Source organism: Rana temporaria, chromosome 4, assembly GCF_905171775.1.
Source record: "Rana temporaria chromosome 4, aRanTem1.1, whole genome shotgun sequence".
NCBI lineage: Eukaryota > Metazoa > Chordata > Amphibia > Anura > Ranidae > Rana > Rana temporaria.
This window is the reverse complement of record NC_053492.1, coordinates 238,618,488-238,641,480: the sequence shown is the minus strand read 5'-3', so window position 1 is coordinate 238,641,480 and position 22,993 is coordinate 238,618,488. Positions and strand designations below refer to the sequence as shown.

Here is a 22,993-nt window from a genome sequence, read left to right as displayed (position 1 = left end):
GTCAAACATGGCGCCCATGTCTGTCCGGGCAAACACAGCCGTTGCACAGGTGTAAGCTTAAGTATGCCTGTGTGAACAACAGTAACGTACAGACATACATACAAATACATGCATATAAATATACATATGTACACACATGTACATACACACTCATACATAAACATACACACACCCCCACATGCATAAACTCTCACACACACACACACACTTGCATACATACATGTCTTTAAAAAAAAAAAAAAAAACACAGCTTACTGTATCTGGCTGACCAGCATTTGGCATCTGCACCACTGAGTACCATGCCTGATTACACAGTACTGCATTTAAGGGAGGCAGGATAGGTGGGACTCGGGAAACGTCTTTACCCCATGGACAACCCTGCCCATTACTAGCAGCTCCAGCTCTGCAGTTCAGTGTAGTAGTGTTGTAGTACTAGAATATTAAAAAAAATAGTGGCTGCCTTTCCCTGCCTGGCCGCACTTTTTAAGTCTAGGTGGCATTTCTGTGCTTTTCCTCCTGCCTGCTGATAGGAGTACCGAGTGACACTGCTGTCACATCTCCTGTCAGACTATGGTGCCAGAGCCTAATGCAAGATTATCATGGGGGCCCATGCATTAGGAAAGCCCTGCATTTACCCAAATGCTACAGAAAGAGAAAATGTTAACTTGCTGTTTGCAGGCTAAAGGACCCTTTGTCTGAAACTCCTGTGTAGCATCAAAATGGATGCAACTCACAAGTAGTCTACAGGGTCACGTAGAAATAAAGAATTTAAGCCATATAAAGAAAATGACCAACCTTACATTTACTGTAATACTGCAGTGATCACCTGAAAAATTTCAACCCCATTTAATAGAAAAAAAATTATAGACTTATGCAGTACCCTTGACTTGAATTATTGTAAAGTACAAGTGATTCTAGTATTGCTGTGGAACAACCTAATGATTGTGTGTAGTGAAAGCGATGACAAATGTCCTCTGAACAGTCATGAAAATCTGACCTGCCCTCTATTTATTTCCACCGATATACAGAAATAAGTAAGCACAGTGTTTTAAGGTTTCTTAAAGAACTTGCCCAAGATGAATGTATGAATGATGTGTATTTCAGGTAAATGAGAGAGTACTCAAAATACTGAGATATTATTTATTTTTTTGAAAATCTTTTTATTGAGTATAAGACATGCAAACAGTAAACCTGCCACAGCATTGGGACTAGACCCACGCAGGAGTCAGTGCCAGGCGGCAATTGGGCTGCTTCCATCATTGGTAACATACAGCTGTAGCACGTCTACAAGAAAAGAACAAGCAACCTAGTGCTGTATTGGCTCCTGCTCAATTGAAATGTCTAAGGATCAAATCTTTCAGTCGAGACCCAAGGGACAATAATAGATATCCAATAAACCCATAATAGAGATTACGATAAAAAAAAAAAAAAGTCACCCAATGTGTCAAAATCACATCCACCCGTAGAGTGGTTTTATGTACATGCGCAATCAGTCTGCGGTTGCCGTGGAGGCCTCCGCTAGCCATTTGGCCCACACTCTATAATATTTTTTGGGGCATCCTCTATTTTGGTAGGTTTCCTTATAGAGTGGTAGTACTTTGACATGTGTTTTCCATAGCAATATGGACGGCGGGGCACATTTTTTCCAGCAGAGAGTGATCATTTTCCTGGCATAGAATATTAGGAGTCCTATCCGAGTTCTCTCTGCCATCCTAGGGGCTAATTCTTCTACTAATCCTAGAAGGCATATCTGCGAGGTTGGGGCTATATCTATTCCCACCACCTCCTGTATTACCTCTAGTACTTGCGACCAGTAGTTTTGTATTGCTGGGCAGGACCAGAAGATGTGTATAAAGTCGCCTGGATCCCCAGTACACCTCCAACACTCCCGAGGACAGGGAGGTTCTCATCTTGTGCAATGTAAACGGGGTAATATATGCCCGGTACAGTATTTTGTATTGTATGAGACGGTCTCGAAGTGAGACCAGGATTTTGAAGGGGAAGTCCCACATGTCCTCCCAATCCTCGGAGTCCAGTCCCGGGATGTCCTGTGTCCATCGCTGATGGAGCTTTGACAGATCTGGAGAGGAAACTCTAAGGTGATGTGCATAGAGGACCGAGGTCGGCTTCCTGGTGCATTTATATCTAATGACCCTCTCTAGATCGGATTGCACAATTTGCGTGTCGTTGGATATTATTTGGGCTTTAAACGCATGAGACAGTTGCATATAGCTAAATAGATATGAAGGAGGCACATTGTTGTGGGATACTAGATGATTGAAGGGGTGTATAGCCGTGCCAGTGGTGAGGTCAGATAAGTTTAATGCCAAAGTTGGCCCATATTTTGGGGTTTGGTAGCGAGTAAAGATGGGATAAGGTAGGGTTGTTTCATAGGGGGGAGTGTGGGGAGACTGCATTCCGTGGGAACCTCTCAAGTCCCAGTCCCGCCCTCCAGGCCCTCAGAGTCGTGTGCATGGAGGACCTGATAACCGCCGCCTCCAAAACTGCTGCCAGGTTGGACGCGTCCGGCACCAGCCACCAAACTGCCATGACCAGCTGGGCTGCCAGAAAATATTTCTGGCAGTCCGGAAACGCCAAACCCTCCTGTGACACCAGACGCATCAGTGTGGACAATTTAAATCTAGGGTGGTTGGGGCCCCAGGGGAAGGAGGAGAATACGCTGTTCAGTTTTGTAAAAAATTAGCAAGGTATCCATTGTGGGGAATTACGGAATATGCAGGTAAATTTAGGTATGATTTTCATTTTAATTAAGTTAATGCGGCCTAATAAGGATAGAGGAATGTTCTCCCAGGCTTTTAGTTTGGCTTTGACTCCTTGGACCACCGGCTTCAGGTTAAGGGGGATAAAACTGGACGCGTCCCTCGAGACACGCACCCCCAAGTACACCATTTCGTCTACCCATTGCAGTTGGAGATCTGGCAGGGCTAGTCTTTTTGCCTCAGGGTCAATAGCTAGCAATTGGGATTTTGTCCAGTTCACCCCTAATCCTGTTAGTTTAGAGAAGTCAGTCAATACTTGCAGCGCTCCTCTAAGGGAGGAGTCCACGTCGTTCATAAATAGTAGGAGGCGATCCACGTACAGAGCTACCCTCTCCTCCAGCCACGCTATTTTTAGTCCTTTTATGTGTGGCGAGACCCGCAGTGCCTCTGCCACTGGTTCCATAGCAATTGCGAACAATGCTGGAGAGAGAGGGCAGCCCTGCCTGGTACCCCTGGATAGCGGGAAGGGGGGAGAGACGTCACCACCCAGTCTGATGGCCGCCTTTGATGATTTGTACATAGTTTGTAGCCAGGTGATAAAAACCAACAGAAATCCCATCCTCCACAGAGTTTCCCAGAGAAATGACCGTTCGATCGATTTGAATGCCTTTTCGATGTCGAAAGAGGCAATCGTTCTAGTGCCCACATTGTCATGTATGGCATGCAAGTTGGTGAATAGTCTGCAGAGGTTAATATCCGTTGATTTATGGGCCATGAACCCAGTTTGGTCTTTGTCTATAATGGAGGGCAGAAGAGGGTTGAGTCTAACAGTAATTAATTTAGATACAATTTTGAAATCAACGTTGAGAAGTGCTATGGGCCTGTATGAGGCGCACTGTTTGGGATCTTTATTGGGTTTAAGGATTAGAATAATGTGTGCGTCTGCCATGGAGGGTGGCAGTGCTCCCCCCTCCAGACATTGGGTTTACAGGTCTGCCAGCAGGGGGGCCAAGAGATCCGCATGAGACCGGTAAAATTCGACCAGTAGACCGTCAGGGCCCGGGGCCTTCCCAGTTGCCAATGTGTTAATAATAGCATGTACTTCCTCTGCCATGATAGGCCTGACCAGATGGGACCTCTCATCTGATAGCCACCCCAGAGCCAGGGGTTCCAGGAGAGGCGCTATCTCGCCAGAAGTCATATCCAGAGGGAGCGTGGTACTGTATAGTGTCTGATAAAAGGTCTTTGAACTACCTTAGAAAACCCCCCCGGCATGTAATGGACTCGCCTGTAGGAGAAACCAATTCAGGGATCAGAATCATAGGGGTGTCGTTATGGGCCATCATTGCTAGCAGTCTACCATTTCTATCACCCTGCTCAAAGAATCTTTGTTTGGTGTGGAATAACCCTAAACGAGTGACCTCATTGAGATGGAGATCTCTTTTTGTGGACTGCAGCCGTTCGAAAATGGAGACCAGGCGGTCAGACCCATAAGCGGCAGATGCCTCCTCAATATCCCCTTCCAACCACGTTGTGCTGGCTTGTTTTACCTTCACTGCCTTAATTGCTGACATATAGTGTCCTCTAGTGAATGCCTTGAAGGCGTCCCATACTGTGGGAGGAGAGGATGACCCAGCGTTATGGTCCCAAAATTCACGCAATGTTTGTGAAGTCTGCCCTGATATCTCGGCATGGGAGATCCAGTGGGCTCCAAGGCGCCACATGGAGCCACTGCATTTTTCTCGGGTCCGCATAGTGATCTTGAGGGGGGGAGTAATCAGAAAGCCCTCTAGGTAGGTATTCTGCCTCACCTATGTCAGTTAACATAAGTTGATTTGCAAACGCGTAATCAATTCTGGAGGAGGTTTTATATGAGGTTGAAAAAATGAGTATGCTTTAGTCTGGGGATGTAACCACCTCCACACCTCAGTAACCCCTGCTGAGTGTGTCCACTCCAGCAGGTCCCCAGTAGAGGACCTCTATGGCGTGGGCCTGTCAAGATCAGGGGAGAGGGTGTTATTGAAGTCTCCTAGGATTAACAATTTAGCTGGACAGTATGGGGTTATCCTCTCCAAAACAGTTTACAGCACTTCCGGTTTGAAAGGTGGTGGGATATAAACTCCTACAATAATATACCTTTGCTGCCAGGCTGTCAGTACCACAATTACAAATCTACCATGGGGGTCTGTATGGACCGCCTCAATTGTACACGGGAGGGATTTGTTTATCAGTATCGAGACCCCCCTGGCATATGAGGAATACGTGGCATGAAAAGTTCTCTGAACCCAGGGCTTTTTCAAAGCCATCAGTTTGCCACTCATCAAGTGGGTCTCCTGTAGGATCAGTACCCGCTGGTTGTGCGCCTTGACATACTGGAACATCAGTGCCCTTTTTAAATTTGGAGTTGAGGCATTCCAGGATATCACCGACATCGTTCCCTGATTACGTGATGCCATGATCCCAGGGGAGAATCGCTAACCACACATAACATATAGAAAACAATACAACTTCCCAAGCACTATGTGCTTTTCCTACCGGTATCCCCCAAAAACACTGGGGATGGGACGGGAGCCGGTCTATCCCCAAAACTGCAAACATTGCCTATGTGAGGCTCAAAGTTCCAGGGAGGATCCCAGTTGGTTTCTGGCCTGTAACAGCAGGCGAGGGTGAGGGGACGTGTATCACATCACATTCGGCGGGGGACCGAATTATCCATATATGCACAGTGTCCCCGAGAGGGTGTATTGAAATTGTCTTGCTGTAGCTCTGATTAGCTAGGAACACGCAAGATCAGGATAGAACGTTTCCCCAAGTATAGGGGTGAGCCGCACCAATCGCCCGCCAAAGAAAGGGACCTGCGGCAAGACTCGAACAACATGAGTCAGCCAAGGAGGGGCCAGCCTATCCCCTGGATCGGGAGGCACGCGTATAAGACATTCGATCAGTCTCCTTAGTTAGTCACCAGGATGAAGAAGGGTGTCAGACGACTGTGTAGAGGAGTCCCCCTGCGTGTCCCCTCTGCGGGAAAGCCGTGCCGCTCCACCCGTCGTAACAGGGAGAATCAATCAAACTGCTATGAACGAACGATCCTTGGAACAAAGAAACAACAGCCAGGATTGGACGTTGGAACAAACACAAAGATTACTGCAAAGATAATAGCCAGGTAGCCTCTTCAGGGGATTAAAAAAACTTCACCGAACTGCCATGTTGAACTCGCAGGGGACTTGGATAGAGTATTTGATGTCTCTTTCCCGGAGCCGTCGTCTGACATCAGTGAAGGTTTTGCGGCGTCTTTGTAGATCTGTGGAGAAGTCGGGATAAAGATGCACCACCGTGTGTTCAAAGGGAAGGGTAGGATGATTGCGGGCCTCGCGGAGGATGCGGTCGCAGTCCCTGTAATTGAGAAACCTCACTAGGAAGGGTCGCGGTGGGGCCCCAGGGGTGCCCCGACCGGGTTGGGACTCTGTGGGCCCTTTCCACCACGTAGGTCGGGGGGACCTCTGTCAGGTTAAGAAGTGTCTTAAAGAAGGCCTCTGCAAACTTAACTGGGCGATCCCCCCTCCGGGAGACCCAGGACCCTGACATTATTTCTCCGAAGGAGGTTTTCCGCGTCATCAGATTTAGCCACCAGGGTTTGGACGGTGCGCTGTAATGTGAGGAGGGCGTCATCGTGACGGGCAGTGAGATCCTCCGTGGTAGCGATCCGCGACTCAGTCTCAGAAAGTCTGCGCTGATTTTATCCAAGTCCGCCCTGATGAAGTTGCATTCCTCTGCCAGGTGATCGATACGGACCAGTAAGTGGGTTCTACTCTGTTCTATTGCCGCGAGGAAAACCGTGGTGTCGCTTGTTTGTTTTGGCGCCTGAGGGGGTGGAGAGGCCGTCGGGTTCGCTGCTTGCTCCATGTCCACTACTAGCCCTCTAAGTTGGTCAGGAATGGCACTGGGTGGGCTGTGCGGGCCCCTTTTTGGTCGCTGACTTGCCCTTTGAGGGCATGAGTAGGTGCTCCAGGGATTTTCAGGCTAAAGTGCAGGGAGGTGGGTTTGCCCCTTTAAGAGCCTGGGAAGTGCAGAGGGAGAGACTCTCAGGCAGGGATGGCAGACACCTGAGGCTGGTGCAGTGCTGAACTTCCCCACTGAGGCCAAGTGGGTCTGACTGACAGACTCTAGGTGCTGTTACCTGTCTGCCTCCTCCAGGGGTGCTGGTACAGGGATGTGGAGCGGTCGGTCCCCCCGAAGCCCAAGGCATCCAAGCAGGAAGGATGCAGCAGGCTCCGTAGGCCACAAGATAGCCGCTGTCATGTGTATTCGGCAGTTTGGGTCCCTCCGGCAACCCCTCGATGCTGTGTACCCGAACTACTCTCTCCGGGGATGATACCATAGGTGGGTGAGGGAGGGATGGTCGTCCGTTACGCGGATCGCGGCACCAGAGTGTGGAGGATGAAGGAGGCTCCGTAGGCCGCAAGATGGCGGCGGGCCTCCGGTTTGTGGAGCCGGCCGCGGACTGGATGGTGACACAATCGTCCGGCCGGGCTCCAAAATTCAGGCTGGGGCTGAGGCAGGGGATGTCTGGGGACCAGCAAGGCTCACCGGGGCTTTCTGCGAAGAGGATGGCAGCGGATACCGTCAGGATTTGCGGAACTCTTTGCCAGCACGTCTACCTCAGCTTACATCCGGACACGCCCCCCCATACTGAGATATTTTTAAGACTAATGTATACATGCAGTTTTATTCTAATCATCTCACTCTCACAACAGAATGAAATGGTGCTTTTTATGTTGGGTACAATTTACCAGTGCAATTTAGCCTTTGTTAGGTCCCAGAATAGTAACTGTAAATGACAATTTGATAGGATACAGTAAGAGCAGTTTAATGCACTGTCACACTTATTTGGTAGTTGCAAGGGCAATCATTTATTTATTTTTTACTTTTACGGTTTATTGAAGTTTGCGTGTCACCCTCACCTTTCAAACTGTCTTACTATATATGCTTATAGCATTCTAACCAACATTTATTGTGTGAATATAAATCTGATTTAGAACTGAATATCTACACTGTTGTATTATAGTTTAGTCTGACGCCTCTTCCTGGCATAGAAATCTCCTTTTAATTGTCATGTTGTTTTGTAACATTTCTTTAAAAGATTAAAAGAGGAAAGTGCTGAACAAATTGCAGCACTTAGGAATTTACATCAGATTGATAAGGAAAAGTTAATCTGTCAGCATGCCTTGGAACATTCGTCATCTAGAGTTGCTGAGCTAAGTAGCAAAGTCTCTACACAAGAGGTAAAGATTTATCCTGCGTTTCAGATTCTCAATTTTACTGATAACAAATGCGTCATTGTTTTTGTATTCCATTGTCTTCAACAATTTTGTATTTATCATTACAAGCTTGTCTGATACCCATAAACCCTGTACATCAACTACACAAACTGAAATTTCACTTAAAACTCACCAGTTTGGTAAAGTTAACTTTTTGTGATGAATAAAGTTTTAGCTGTATTGGAATAGATTTTTTTTAATTGTATCTTGGTCCAGTTTTCACAAGATGTGCTTGTGTATTCTTAAGATGGCCATACAGTGGTAGATATTAATGTGTTTGTACGAAAAACTCAGCAACACACTCGATAATGCCATCAGAGACTTGATAAATGTTTTTTGAAAGTAATTTGGAATTTCGTCTGCTTTCAACATTTGATTTTGAAATTAATGGAATTTCTTGAATGACGCCTAAAATTACCATTAAGGCTTCATTTCCATGGACGTTTTTACAGCCACTTCTCTGAGCGTTTTGAATAGAAACAGAAAAACGTGGCTGAAAACCTACCGCGGCAAAATGTGCATTGAATTCAATGCAAAACGCGGGAAAAACGCCGCTTTTTTTCCTGGGGTCTGTACTAGCTTTACAGCCCGTTTTTTAAAACGTCCATGGAAATGAAGCCTAAAAATGTGTCCATCCTGCTTCACATTTTCTCCTTACTCCTGTTGAAAGCAATCGTCAATTTGACCCCATTAAGGATTAAACAATCCAACAAATGTTCTTAAAATTTAAATTTTGGAACAATATTTTACTAAAATATGGTCGGCCTTATTGTTATGAATTCTGCATGCTCAAATATAACTGTAATCCACAGATTCTGATAAAGCATCTTCAAAAACAAGTTAGTGAGCTGTTAAAGGATAGAGAATCTTTGACTGTTCTTCGTATTCGTGAGGAAACACTGCAAAATGAGGTACTTGGTCCTATTTATATTAAACTGAAATAAAATTAGCTATTGTTCACTAGATGACAGATGTAATAGGTATGTTTAATCAGAAAAGAATGTGAAATGACATGTAATGTTTCATTTATTTTTTTAAATAAGTACTTGTTTAAGTAAAGATTAGTTGTAGGTAACGGTTTTTGAGCAATATGATAAACTTGAAAGAAAGAAAAATGCGCTAGAAATCAACTACTAGGATATATAACAAACTGGTAGACAAAAATACATATATGCAACATAAATGATAACATATGATGATCCCATATGGTGCTCGTGCTCAATAAAGACTCCTATGGACTGGTGCTCAGACAGGGTGCCCCATATAGATGTGCACTCACCGCAATGTGTGGACCAACTATGTTGCTCATAGGGATGAATGGGGATCAAAAGAGAAAGAGCCTTGTTGTGCAATGCCGTTTAAAACATTTTATTGATTCCACAAAATAAAAAAGGTTACACTTACATTGCTGAGTGCCTAATAGTCCTGGCACCCGGCGTGTATAGCAGGCGATTGATTAAAAAGGTAATCGGCCCTGAACGGAATAGTCCTAGTAGCGGTGTCCTGGTGCACGTTTCCCTGGTGGTTTCAATTGGGGCAGAAGTAGTACCTTGACGTTTCGGCCAATCACAAGGCCATCATCAGGAAGTAGTCATGGCCTTGTGATTGGCCAAAACGTTGAGGTACTAGTCCCGCCCCAATTGAAACCACCAGGGAATCTTGCACCAGGACGCCGCTACTAGGACTATTCCGTTCAGGGCCGATTACCCTTTGAATCAATCACCTGCTATACACGCCGGGTGCCAGGACTATTAGGCACTCAGCAATGTAAGTGTAACCTTCTTATTATTTTGTGGAATCAATAAATGTTTTAAACGGCATTGCACAATAAGGCTCTTTCTCTTTTGATCCCCATTCATCCCTATGAGCAACATCTCCATCAATAAGACGTCATCCTAACGATCTTATATCGGGCTATCCCCACATGCCTAATAGACCACACTAGTGATTAGGGATGAGCCGAACACCCCCCTGTTCGGTTCGCACCAGAACTTGCGAACACACCAAATGTTCGTGTGAAATTTAGAACCCTATTAAAGTCTATGGGACTCGAACGTTTGAAATCTAAAGTGCTAATTTAAAGGCTAATATGCAAGTTACTGTCCTAAAAAGTGTTTGGGGACCTGGGTCCTGTCCCAGTGGACATGTATCAATGCAAAAAAAAGTATTAAAAACGGCTGTTTTTTCAGGAGCAGTGAATTTAATAATGCTAAAAGTGAAATATTCCTTTAAATTTCGTACCTGGGGGGGTGTAAAGTTAGCATGTGAAATAGCGCATGTTTCCCGTACTTAGAACTGTCTCTGCACAAAGTGTAATTTCTGAAAGAAAAAAAGACATTTAAAACTGACTTGCGGCTATAATGAATTGTCGGCTCTGGCAATTCAGAGCGAATTCATTCATTAAAAAAAATAGCGTGGGGATCCCCCCAAATTCAAATACCAGGCCCTTCAGGTCTGGAATGGATATTAAGGAGAACCCCGCCGTCAATTTAAAAAAAAAAAGACGTGGGGTTCCCCCCAAATATCCATTCCAGACCCTTCAGGTCTGGATTTTAAGGGGAACTCCACCCCAAATTAAAAACTGGCGTGGAGTTCCCCCAAAAATCCACACCAGACCCCTTATCCGAGCACGTTAACCTGGCCGACCGCAGAAAAGAGGGGGGGACAGAGTGCGGGCCCCCCCTCCTGAATCGTACAAGGCCACATGCCCTCAACATGGGGAGGATTTCCCCATGTTGATGGGGACAGGGGCCTTATCCCCACAACCCTTACCCGGTGGTTGTGGGGGTCTGCGGGCGGGGGCTTATCAAAATCTGGAAGACCCCTTTAACAAAGGGGACCCCTAAATCCTGCCCCCCCCCATGTGAATTGGTAATGGGGTACCTACCATTTCATGAAGGAAGTGTAAATAGTTGTAAAAAACACACACACCGTGAATTGGTAATGGGGTACATTGTACCCCTACCATTTCACGAAGAAAGTGTAAATAGTTGGAAAAAACACACACACACAGCGTAGAAAAAAAGTCCTTTATTAATAAAAAAAAAAAAATCCAGCGGTGGTAATCCACTCTCGGTCCGGCTTCCTGCTCCAACGTTGTCTGTATCCAGCGACGGGTGATCTCCTCTCCGGTCCAGCGATGAGAAGATCTTTGGGGATCCACAGCGCAGCATCGCCGACCTCCTCTCTCAGCCGGACACAGCCCAGCGGAATGACGTGGCTGGAGCTGTGACATATCTTATATAGGGGAGGCAGGGCCACCTGTCACGTGACCCCGCACCCTCTGCTACGTCACTGGGGAAGCCCAGTTTTCCCCCTTGCGTCAGAGGGGGCGGGGTCACGTGACGGGTGGTCCGATGCTGTGCTCTGGAGGTCTGGATGCCGGAAGATCTTCTCATCGCTGGACCGGAGAGGAGGTCACCCATCGCTGGATACAGACAATGTTGGCGCAGAAAGCCGGACCGAGAGTGGATTACCACCGCTGGATTTTTTTTATTTTTTTTTATTAATAAAGGACTTTTTTCTACTGTGTGTGTGTGTGTGTGTGTGTGTGTGTGTGTGTGTGTGTGTGTGTGTGTTTTCCAACTATTTACACTTCCTTCGTGAAATGGTAGGGGTACAATGTACCCCATTACCAATTCACATAGGGGGGGCAGGATCTGGGGGTCCCCTTTGTTAAAGGGGTCTTCCAGATTCTGATAAGCCCCCGCCCGCAGACCCCCACAACCACCGGGCAAGGGTTGTGGGGATGAGGCCCTTGTCCCCATCAACATGGGAACATCCTCCCTATGTTGAGGGCATGTGGCCTGGTACGGTTCAGGAGAGGGGGGGCCGCGCTCTGTCCCCCCCTCTTTTCTGCGGCCGGCCAGGTTAACGTGCTCGGATAAGGGGTCTGGTGTGGATTTTTGGGGGAACTCCATTTTTTTTTTATTATTTGGGGTGGAGTTCCCCTTAAAATCCACATCAGACCCAAAGGGTCTGGAATGGATATTTGGGGGGAACCCCACGTCGGTTTTTTTTTTTTTTTTAATTTAAGGCAGGGTTCCACTTAATATCCATTCCAGACCTGAAGGGCCTGGTAATTGAATTTGGGGGGACCCCCACGGTATTTTTTTTTTTTATGACTGAATTCGCTCTAAATTGCCAGAGCCGACAATTCATTATAGCCGCAAGTCAGTTTTAAATGTCTTTTTTTCTTTCAGAAATTACACTTTGTGCAGAGACAGTTCTAAGTACGAGAAACATGCGCTATTTCACATGCTAACTTTACACCCCCCTAGGTACGAAATTTAAAGGAATATTTCACTTTTATTGTTTCACTTTTAGCATTATTTAAATCACTGCTCCCGAAAAAACAGCCGTTTTTAAAACTTTTTTTTGCATTGATACATGTCCCCTGGGACAGGACCCAGGTCCCCAAACACTTTTTAGGACAATAACTTGCATATTAGCCTTTAAAATTAGCACTTTAGATTTCTCCTATAGACTTTAACAGGGTGTTCCGCAGCTTTTCGAATTTGCCGCGAACACCCCAAATTGTTCGTTGTTCGCCGAACAGGCAATGTTCGAGTTGAACATGAGTTTGACTCGAACTCGAAGCTCATCCCTACTAGTGATAGTTGGTCCACACATTGCGGTGAGTGCACATCTATGTGGGGCACCCAGTCTGAGCACCAGTCCATAGGAGTCTTTATTGAGCACGAGCACCATATGGGACCATCATATGTTATAATTTATGTTGCATATACGTATGTTTGTCTACCAGTTTGTTATATATCCTAGTAGTTGATTTCTAGCGCATTTTTCTTTCTTTCAATCTATATTGCTCTGTTGGTACATAGCAAGTTTATTTTGCAGCTGATATCAGGTACTTTGGGTACTCATTCATATCCAAAGGCGCTTTTTAGTTGATATACTAATATGATAAACTTCACTGACCCCCCTGTAGGTTAGTGGGAGCCCAAATTGTCAGGGGATACTGATTAAAATAATAAAAGCATGAGAACGTTTATAACTATCCTACACTAGAGAAATCGGTTAAATCTATTGTGGCTGAAGTTCGGCTGTAAGGAGACACTGTCACCTTGTTCTGACCCCTTCATACTCATTTTATCAGCACTCCCCAACTGCCGATTCCTCCTCTGCAGCAATCCAAAATACTTGTCACTTCCTGTGACCTCCTTTCCTGTGACAGTGCTTGGGTGTAGCTGGACAATTGCTAAGCCCTAACACTGTCACAATACTGGGGAAATGATATCACCAGCTTGCCAATGCTTGTATTTCGGTTCCAGCCACAGAGGACAAATGAGCTACTAGGAATTGCTGAGACACTGTAATTTTGCCTTTTGTGGACAGTGTCTTTTTAAGGTTAGGGTATCACTCCTTGTTGTAACTAAAGTGTTTTTTTTTTTGTTTGTTTTTTTCCCAATTCATTTAAAGGTCACAAAACTTCTGGATGAGCTTAAAACCGCAAGAGAATGTCATAGTCCAGAAATGAGGCACTATTTAACGCTTGAAAGCAAGATTAAGTACATGGAAATGAGGCATTCACATAGAGAGCAGGAGCTCCAGCAGGTACAGTAGCTGTGAAAATAGTTTAAGGCTAGATTTACTTCTTTGAATCTCCTAGGCTCAAAACAATATCAACAGGAACCAGAAAGGTCCTTCTACCCACCAAGTAGCAACATTTCTTACTAAGTTGCTACCCACTGCACTTTGCAAAGCAGAGGAGAGTAGATGTATAACTTCTTGGGCACAGGTGAGTATAGCTGGAAGCAAGCAGGGCCTGGCCTTGGGTACACATAGCATTAATTTGTGGAAATGATGATCAGTTCGGAATACATTCGGTAGTGAAGCACAAGTAGAAAAAACATATTATGGTATCATATCATGTATTTTTTCTAACCAGATAGAGAAGAGAATTTACCCAAGAGCATAGACCCAGAGAAGAAGTAGGCGAATGTAATAAAATAATGGTTTGTGAATGGTGGCATAAGTGATTACAACCAAAACCCAATCCAAAGATTTTACATTATGTGATGGCATTTTAAGAAGACTTGTTTATAGCATTGACAATAAAATTCCCCATGATGTGACATTCAAAACAGATTTAAAGGGGTTGTAAAGGTATGATTTTTTTTGTTCCTAAATAGCTTCCTTTACCTTAGTGCAGTCCTCCTTCACTTACGTCATCCTTCGATTTTGCTTTTAAATGTCCTAATTTCTTCTGAGAAATCCTCACTTCCTGTTCTTCTGTCTGTAACTACACACAGTAATGCAAGGCTTTCTTCCTGTTGTGGAGTGTCGTGCTCGCCCCCTCCCTTGGACTACAGGAGAGTCAGGACACCCACTAACACACTGCTCCTTTCTCTATCTGCAACGTAGAGAGTGTCCTTACTCTCCTGTAGTCCAAGGGAGGGGGTGAGCACGACACTCCACACCAGGCAGAAAGCCTTGCATTACTGTGTGTAGTTGCAGACAGAAGAACAGGAAGTGAGGATTTCTCAGAAGAAATAAGGACATTTAAAAGCAAAATGGAAGGATGAGGTAAGTAAAGGAGGACTGTACTAAGGTAAAGGAAGCTATTTAGGGAAAAAAATTGTACCTTTTACAACCCCTTTAACTTTAAAAGTGTGGGTGTACTTCACCCCACTTTGTGGAAAAAAGTAGTAAAATATCACTTTGCCCAAGTAGGAAATTATTGCATACTTTTAATGCTTTGGGATATCTTTGACAGGCTTGAAGGCACTTAAATCAAGTGTTCTCAAATTGCATTGATTTCAGGTTTAGCTGACATTGTCGGAGAAAAAAATATGCCCCCTTTTTTTAGTTTTCAGCTCAGTAGTCAAAAAGGTGGATAGTTTATATTTAAAACGGAACATGTGTTTTTAAGGTATTGATGCCTATCAATGTTTGTCTAAAGGGCTAGTAAACCTTTATTTTAGTTTGTTTAAAAAACTTTTGCTTAATTTTTTTTTTTTTTAATTTAAAGGTAGCCATATCTTTTCTTTCTCGTCCATTGATGGAAATAGGAAGTCTTAAACCTTTGGGTTATACTGCAGCCTACAGGAGACTGGATCTCTGCTTTTGGTCATGCTATGACTGGAACCCACCTGTAGGAGGTCTTTTTTTTTTATTTTTTATGAAAGACAAGGCAATATTTCTCAAGATACATTTGAAGGAGATAAAGATGTCAAGTAGTGCACCAATCATTCCTTTTTTTTTTTTTTGTTAATCCAGAAGAAAAAAAAAAGGATATAAAAACATAAATGGCAAACCTTCACAAAAGAACTGTTAAATCAGCCAAAGGCATAGGGGATGCAGTAATCAGATAACGGGGTGGCGGCGAGGCCTCCGTCCACACAACGAGTGAGCTGAGCCCTGATCGCTGGAATGCAGAAGTTAGGACGGAATTATCCTCCGAAGAGGAGTTATGGGGCGCGCAAACAAACCGTCCAGCCCCCCGGACCACACACTAATTGTAGTGTATCCTATAAATTCAGGGGTGAGCCATGTGGGCGCGCACGAGGGGGGGGGGTGACTACACCCCTCCAGCTGACCTCTCCCTGCAATGCGCCTCCGCCCGGGTCCCCCCAGGTCAAGGCCTCCGCACCATGGTGTCACAAAAGTCAGTCCCCGAAACTGATTCAGGAATCTCATGATGGTAGACTGCCTAAGTCCATCAAGGCAACCGGTCTCGCCCTCACCACACCCGTCGCCTAGTGCTTAGCAGGTGGAGCGCCCTTAGACAGACGGCCTTAGCAGATTGAAACATAAATAGGGGTGGTGAAATAAAAAAAAGAGATAGAGAGAAAAAAAAGATAGACTAGAACATACCTGGAATCTCCCGTCCAGCTCCACTTCCCCTCCGGGCTCCGTCGGCATATTGGCACATACTCATTAGCTAAAAGAAAAAATAACTACTCGTCCCAACCCCAGCTATCAACTAAATGTCCAGGAGGTCTTTTTACCATCACGTAAATGTACTCTGTCTCGGCTTTTACACATGCTGTGAAAAGACTCTCCTGGACCAGACATTGTGGGATAGACCTGGAAGTGACCCTCGGACACTGGACTGTGCTTGAGCGCTTTTCAGACTGTTGGCAGTAGAGGGCTTTCCAGGTCCACAGCTGCTAGCGTTGACTCTGCATTTGTTCTGTCTGAATATGCACCTTATCAAGTAGGCCATGGGGACCAACATTTGCAGCACCCTCATTTTAATTAATTGCCAGGCACTGTATGTGCATCTCCTTCTTTTCCCGCCATCTTGCCACGAAAGTTGTAATGCTATAGGTCTTATTGCTGACATTCTCTCTCTTTTTAAGGCCTCCTAAATCTTTACACCCCCCCCCCCAATCTTTTTATGGTGTTTATGTATAAAAGTGGAAGAACTTGGGTTTCTGCACCTAGGTTCTCTCTGCAGAAGCTGGAAGCTGGCTTCTTCTCTCCCTCCCACCAACTTTCAGCTGCTGCAGCTAGAGCTATACAGGGGATTGGTTCCAGTAAACCAAAAAGTCAGGAAGTACCAAAGGAGTACCCCCCAAAAGAAAGTAGCCTCATTTAGGACCAACTGACTAATAAGCTTTGTTGAATACAAGTTATAACAACATTACAAAATTACCCTAGTGGACATATCCCCTTTAAGAATCCTTCAAACACCATATTAAAATTAAGGGCTAACATCGTTGTCACCTTAAGGCTCTGTTCACATATATGCGAATCAGATGCGTTTTGAACCACATCCGATTTGCATAACAATGTTGCAAGTTCACACGTGTGGGGTGGCCACGGTATGATTTTAAAGAGTCCTGTGCGTTTTTCAGTCCAGTTCAGGTGCCATTGCAGGTAAAAATGTGCACCCCGCCAGACTCCTGCACTGAAACCACTGTATATGTGAATCCAGCCCAAAACATTTAGAGCCTGTGACACCATCTCGTACAGCCACACTGACATTCATAAACTATAATAACAAAACAGACCTTACACAGCAATGCAGTTAGTCCACACTTGCTTAAATATGACCACACATAGCCTAAGTACAAGCACTACCGAGTGTATCATTTGCGTAGTAGCAGTAGTACTTGGTCAGCTACTAAGGAATAAAATGCAGTTGTGACATGATAAGCAATAATAGTAAAGCAGTCCATGAGGATCAGTTATAGGCAATAATGCTTTATTCAGCTACGCTGCGCCCCTTTAAATATGGGAATTTGTCCATGAGATCAGTATGGCCTCACGTTAAATTGGTATGAATTATAATTCATCAAAGTTATGCACCAGCTTAAGACGCTTATCACTTAGCTTGGAATCACAGCTCAGACTTCAGCAGAGCATTGTCTTATCTTAGTGCTTAAAGCCGAGTACCACCCACATTTCCATCTTTGCCCCATCTGCTTCAAAACGACAAGTTAAAACATCATTGGCCATTTGTTTTTGTATTTTATGTTGATTTACATTGTTTACATGGGTTAGTCGTTTTTCTAGAGGATGAAACTCCGCTTTAAGTATACCTTCACATTAAGCGTCTCATCCAGCTTGTTGTCATCACCAGGCAAAGAGTGCTAATCACTATATCAGCCACTCTGCATACAACCAATCCATCTGGGTTGCAGGCTTAAGCAGATGCCTAAAGTGCAAGTAGCAGGCAAGCAGACAGTTTTGCTCGGCAAGAGTAAAGCATAGAGCGGAGGATGAAGTTACAGCACAGCCACAAACTTATCAGTTCCAAGAGCCATCTCTTTGCAGCATGTAGAGACAATCTCCATACATACTTCTCATATTGTATGAAGGTTCTCACCACTACAGTTTTAGTAAGTGCAGTCCAGTCCGTTTCAAGCACAGACATCTGTAGGGTCAAAGCATCTCATTGAGGTCCAGCAGTGTATTTAGCCTGATTGCGGTTATTCCATCATGGAGTACAAAGTCAGTGGGGGGCGTTTGATAGAATACTGCTGGCATGGACGCAGCCCATGCTTGCTGATGCTGCCAATGCGTTTTGACCACGTGACCATGAGCTTTGTCAGGAAATACCGATGTCCAATCCTGCAGCATTAACATTATCTTTTATATTTTAACAAAAAAATGGGTTATATAATTGTGTTTTTTCGCAATAACATTCATTAAAGTGTATTTTTTTTCTAGTGTCTCTGCTGAAAAATATATGTTTGGTGTTCTAAGTAATTTTCGAGCAAAAAAATACAGATTTTTACTTAAAATGTTCTGTTCCTAAAAAAAAAAAAAAAATTACTTGTAGGTATATGTAAATCCTTACTAATGGTCTGGAGTTGTGGATAAATGGCTATTCATATGTTATATTTAAGGAACACACACAGCACATTTTAGTGTCCTATCTCTGTTGCGATAAGGTCAACAATCACCCTCATGGGTGGAAATTTAGTTGATAGCAGGAAAATGTCTTCTATGAAATGTCATAATGCCACAGCTCTAACAGTAGTTATGAGATATTTTGACCCTTTACTGTATTAGAAAAACTGAGATCATGTAATGTATAATGTTAGAATGTCTTGCTGACATAGCTTGCTAAAGGACAAGAAGAAATAATATATAGTTAAAAGGGTGTTTAAATGTGAACCAAAGTATTATTAGCCATGACGGTTGCATTATAAAAATCCAAGCTCTGTGGTTAAAATCTATCACTTTAAACAGTATATTATTTTAAAGTATTCCATAATTCTGCAGGTAATACAGCAAACCAGGCATGCTGCAGAAAATGTAGAAACCAGAGAAACCGACAAGTGGAAGAAGCTTGTGCATCAGAAGAATATGGAGCTTGAGACGTTCAGATCAGAATTGGATGCAATATTGGATGTTCTCCGTGTGTTACAGAGGCAGGGGGTTGTTATCCCCACAACTGTATCTGAAGGCTCTTAGGTGTATTGGGGAACATAAATACTTGAAGCATTACACATACACAGTGAAGTAACTAGCCACAGAGATTAAATACATCTTCTACATAGGTTGAACCTTTTTATCTGTAGCCCTCTCTCCTCTATATCAGATCAATGTATGCAGATTAGAGGATTCTTCTCAGCTGCAGGGGGCAGAGATCTGACATTGCATACAGCTGAGTGGAGGGAAGGGACACAGGCTCAGGAGGAGATATACACAGCTGAGGCCGATTCGCCTGCGGTGTGTTTGGGGGGGGGGGTCATGCAGATGGAAAAGAGAGCAGAGAGAAATGGCATTTGCTGGTTTGGATTGGGACGAGTACACATTATATTGGGATACGCTTTGTTAATTTTTCATGTTGGAGGTTTGCAACCGCTTTAAAGCTTATTTCCAGGCAAACTGCTAAATACACAGATGGCATACGTGTGTGTGTGGGAGGTTTTTGTGTCCATCCAGTTCTGAGATTTACACAGACCTTAACTTTTTCTTTGCTACAGTTAGGTAACACCTAGTCATCCTGCTCTCTCTTCCCTTTAGCATCCTCCTTGTTATGGGAACAGTGTAGCAAAGCAGATTGGATCCCTTGAACTGGCTTTTCTTCCAGTCTGAGCTTTGTTCTAAAACAGTGGTTCTCAACCTTTCTAGTGCCGTGACCCCTTGATAAAATTTCCCAAGTTGTGGGGACCCCTAACAGTAAAATCATTTTCGTAGTGTGGGTTGACAGCACCCAATGCAAGACAAGTAATTTGCGCCCCTAACCCGCGGACATTTAGCGCTCCCCGAGTCCCTTCCACTCATACAATATTAAAACCCTTATAGTACATTTTAGGATGTACCACTCTTTCTCTGTGTTCTCCTTTCTTTCCATTTTATCTCTCTCTATCCTAATTTCTTGTTTTTTCCCCCATCCCTCTCTCTAGTCGTGTTTCTTGTTATTTATCTCTCTCTTTTTCTTTGTTCTTCCCCCTCATTTCTTCTCCCTTCCATGTATTCTCTATTTTTATTCCTTCTCTTCTTGGTGGGGGGAATGGGATAAGTGGCAGTGTTGGCGGGGGTGGGGGTGAAATCAGTGGCAATGCTGGCGGGGAGTTCTGATCAGCCAACTTTGGTGCTCTTGATCAAGGTCATCTGCTGATCTGAGAACTGTAGTGAGGACTTTTAATGGCAACTCTAATCACAGGTAGTATTACTCACTGTGTCTCCGACTTTGTGGTGTCTCGTAGCAGTGACACCTATGCCAAAATCAGGAGATAGGGTCTCCTTCAGCCCCTCCTACTTCACATTTCTCATAAGTCAGCTGACCTCTAGTCTCTGCCCCCCAGTGGCTGCAAAGAGGCTGAGTGGGCATCCGTGGGCTCCAGGAACAGCCTAGCTGGGCGACTGCAAAATGGCTGGGAGAGCGGTGTGGGCTTCAGGAATAGCCCAGGATTAAGTGACCCCTGGCAAATCGACGATCAACCCCAAAGGGGGTCCCGACCCCCAGGTTGAGAACCACTGTTCTAAAAGGACAGCAACAGACTAATACCAGGTCGCATTCAGGTACTTACACTGCTTGTGTGCATAAAAAAAATAAAGGATTGATATACTAAAGCTAAACTAAAAATTGTCACTAAAGTTTGTGCCATGTATGTAGACTGGTTGTTTTGTAAAACTCTTACTTTCATTCACCTCATACAGTATAGTAATCGATGAAACTGGAGTTCAGCTCTGATAACAGGCACCCTGCTCTGCTACTCATCCATTCTGTAAATATCGTGCATTCTTTATCCATAATGAAAGTAAGAGTATTACAGAATGCTGCAGTCTACATACATGGAACACACTTCATTAGTGTGTCGTTTGTAGGGTTCCCCTGTTTATTATTAGCACCACCATGAAACCACACTTCACTCTGGCTGCATCAGGCAGAGTAGTGCATGCAAAGAAAATATTTGTCTCTGTGCAGAACCATGCCTAGTGCACACAGACTTTATTGTCAGTTTTATCTTGCTCACTAGGTGTTCACAAAATATTCAGTTTTCAAAAGGAGCAAAAAGAGGCCAGGCTAGAGATAATACCCCTTGTCACATGAGCCTGTCTAGATGCACCTTTTAATGTCATACTCATCTACTGTATACTTATTTATTGTCTGTATGATTTTTATTTTATTTTATAAAATATATTTTTTTACTCTTGTGTTTTTGATATCTTTTTTTTTTTTTTATTGGAAATATAATCACATCTGCTGAAAAGGAATTTGTATAATACTATAGTGCAGCCTTAATTAACTGAATGCAGCGAGCCAAATCTGTTTCAGGCCCCTTTCACACTTATACGACTTCAAAGTCATGCGATTTTGCGGTCACGATTTTGCCGCGATTTGGGATCAGTACAACTTCGACTTTGCCACAACTTTGGCATTAACCAATGAAAACATACATGGTGTGAGGCAATTCCTTTTCCTGCCACCGCAGTTGTCATTGCTGCAGCAGTAGCAGTGCATGAGGAAAAGGAGGAGGAGAAGCGGAGGCGGAGAAGACGTTTATATTGGGTACATCCCATCATTGCCAATCGTGAAGATAGGGGTCAATTTTGGGTATTCTATAATGAAGAATGAGAAGAATGCTCCTTACATTGGTGGTCAGTGGGAAGAATGCTCCTTACATTGGTGGTCAGTGGGAAGAATGTTCCTTACATTGGTGATCAGTGGGAAGAATGTTCCTTACATTGGTGGTCAGTGAGAAGACTGCTACTTACATTGGTGATCAGTGAGAAGAATGTCCCTTACATTGGTGGTCAGTGGGAAAGATGTCCCTTACATTGGTGGTCAGTGAGAAGAATGTCCCTTACATTGGTGGCAATGGGAAGAATGCTACTTACATTGGTGATCAGTGGGAAGAATGTCTCTTACATTGGTGGTCAGTGGGAAGGATATCCCTTACATTGGTGGTCAGTGAGAAGAATGTTCCTTACATTGGTGATCAGTGGGAAGAATGTTCCTTACATTGGTGGTCAGTGAGAAGACTGCTACTTACATTGGTGGTCAGTGAGAAGAATGTCCCTTACATTGGTGGTCAGTGGGAAAGATGTCCCTTACATTGGTGGTCAGTGGGAAGAATGTCCCTTACATTGGTGGCAGTGGGAAGAATGCTACTTACATTGGTGATCAGTGGGAAGAATGTCTCTTACATTGGTGGTCAGTGAGAAGAATGCTCCTTATGGTTTCATGCTGATTGAATTATTACCTTCGGTAAGTGCATCCCCAAAGGGGATTGTCCCCCCACGTGGGGATTAATCTCGGGTGAAAAGAAGTACTGGGCACTGATCGTATGACACATCACATCCATCCCTATTTGCACCGCTATCTATTCCTATATATAATATCTATAGAGGACTTTCAAATGGCTGTTTGATTTTTAGTGCTGTTGCAGCACTATTTTGGACTTTTTAAGTTTTGAATGATACTGCTTTATTTCATATTGTCTTTGTAGTTTATCTTGTTTTTGTAGTTTGGGTCACACAAATCATAAATAGCTGGGCACTCACGGATAAATCGAATGATTTGCTCATTATCGAGGACGTCTCTCTTTTTTTTTTTTTTTTACCTGTTTGGAGCACATTGTTCCTGAGGGAATAATCAGGAAGTGAATGCGTGGTGGAAAAATGGGGCTACTATGCTGAAAGGATTGGGTGGGACAAGGGTTAAAAAGCTGCTTGTGCTTACAAAGTTGTACTGAAATCGTGTCTATATTATTCAGGTAAGATTTGCATACTACTTGAGGGTTTAACATTGAGGTCTATGGACATCAACTTGCATGGAAGTTGGACCAAAGTAGTGCAGGGACTACTTTGAAGTTGGCACTACTTAAAGTCGTGCCAGTATGAATGGTGTTCATTGAAAATCATGGAGAATGACTTGTCATACGATTTTGCAGTACAAAATCATGACAAGTCGTATAAGTGTGAAAGGGGACTAAATTGCTTTAGACAATTTGTGTGAACAATGGTTTGTAAAGGTCAGTTAAGATTGCCAATTTTTTGCTATTCGGTATAATTTAATTTGAGTGG

General features: G+C 44.0%; 1 protein-coding gene across 1 annotated transcript in view; it reads left to right on the top strand.

The window, feature by feature from the left end:
- The window catches only part of CEP162 (centrosomal protein 162), a 177,086-nt gene extending 158,061 nt beyond the window's left edge, over positions 1-19,025 (top strand). Inside the window, exons 24-27 of the mRNA XM_040350048.1 lie at positions 7,861-8,002; positions 8,851-8,949; positions 13,478-13,612; positions 18,737-19,025. Of these exons, the coding sequence (XP_040205982.1) occupies positions 7,861-8,002; positions 8,851-8,949; positions 13,478-13,612; positions 18,737-18,928 (568 nt within the window). The 3' untranslated portion in view covers positions 18,929-19,025. The remainder of the gene's footprint in view (positions 1-7,860; positions 8,003-8,850; positions 8,950-13,477; positions 13,613-18,736) is intronic.
- The last annotated feature ends 3,968 nt before the right edge of the window (positions 19,026-22,993 follow it).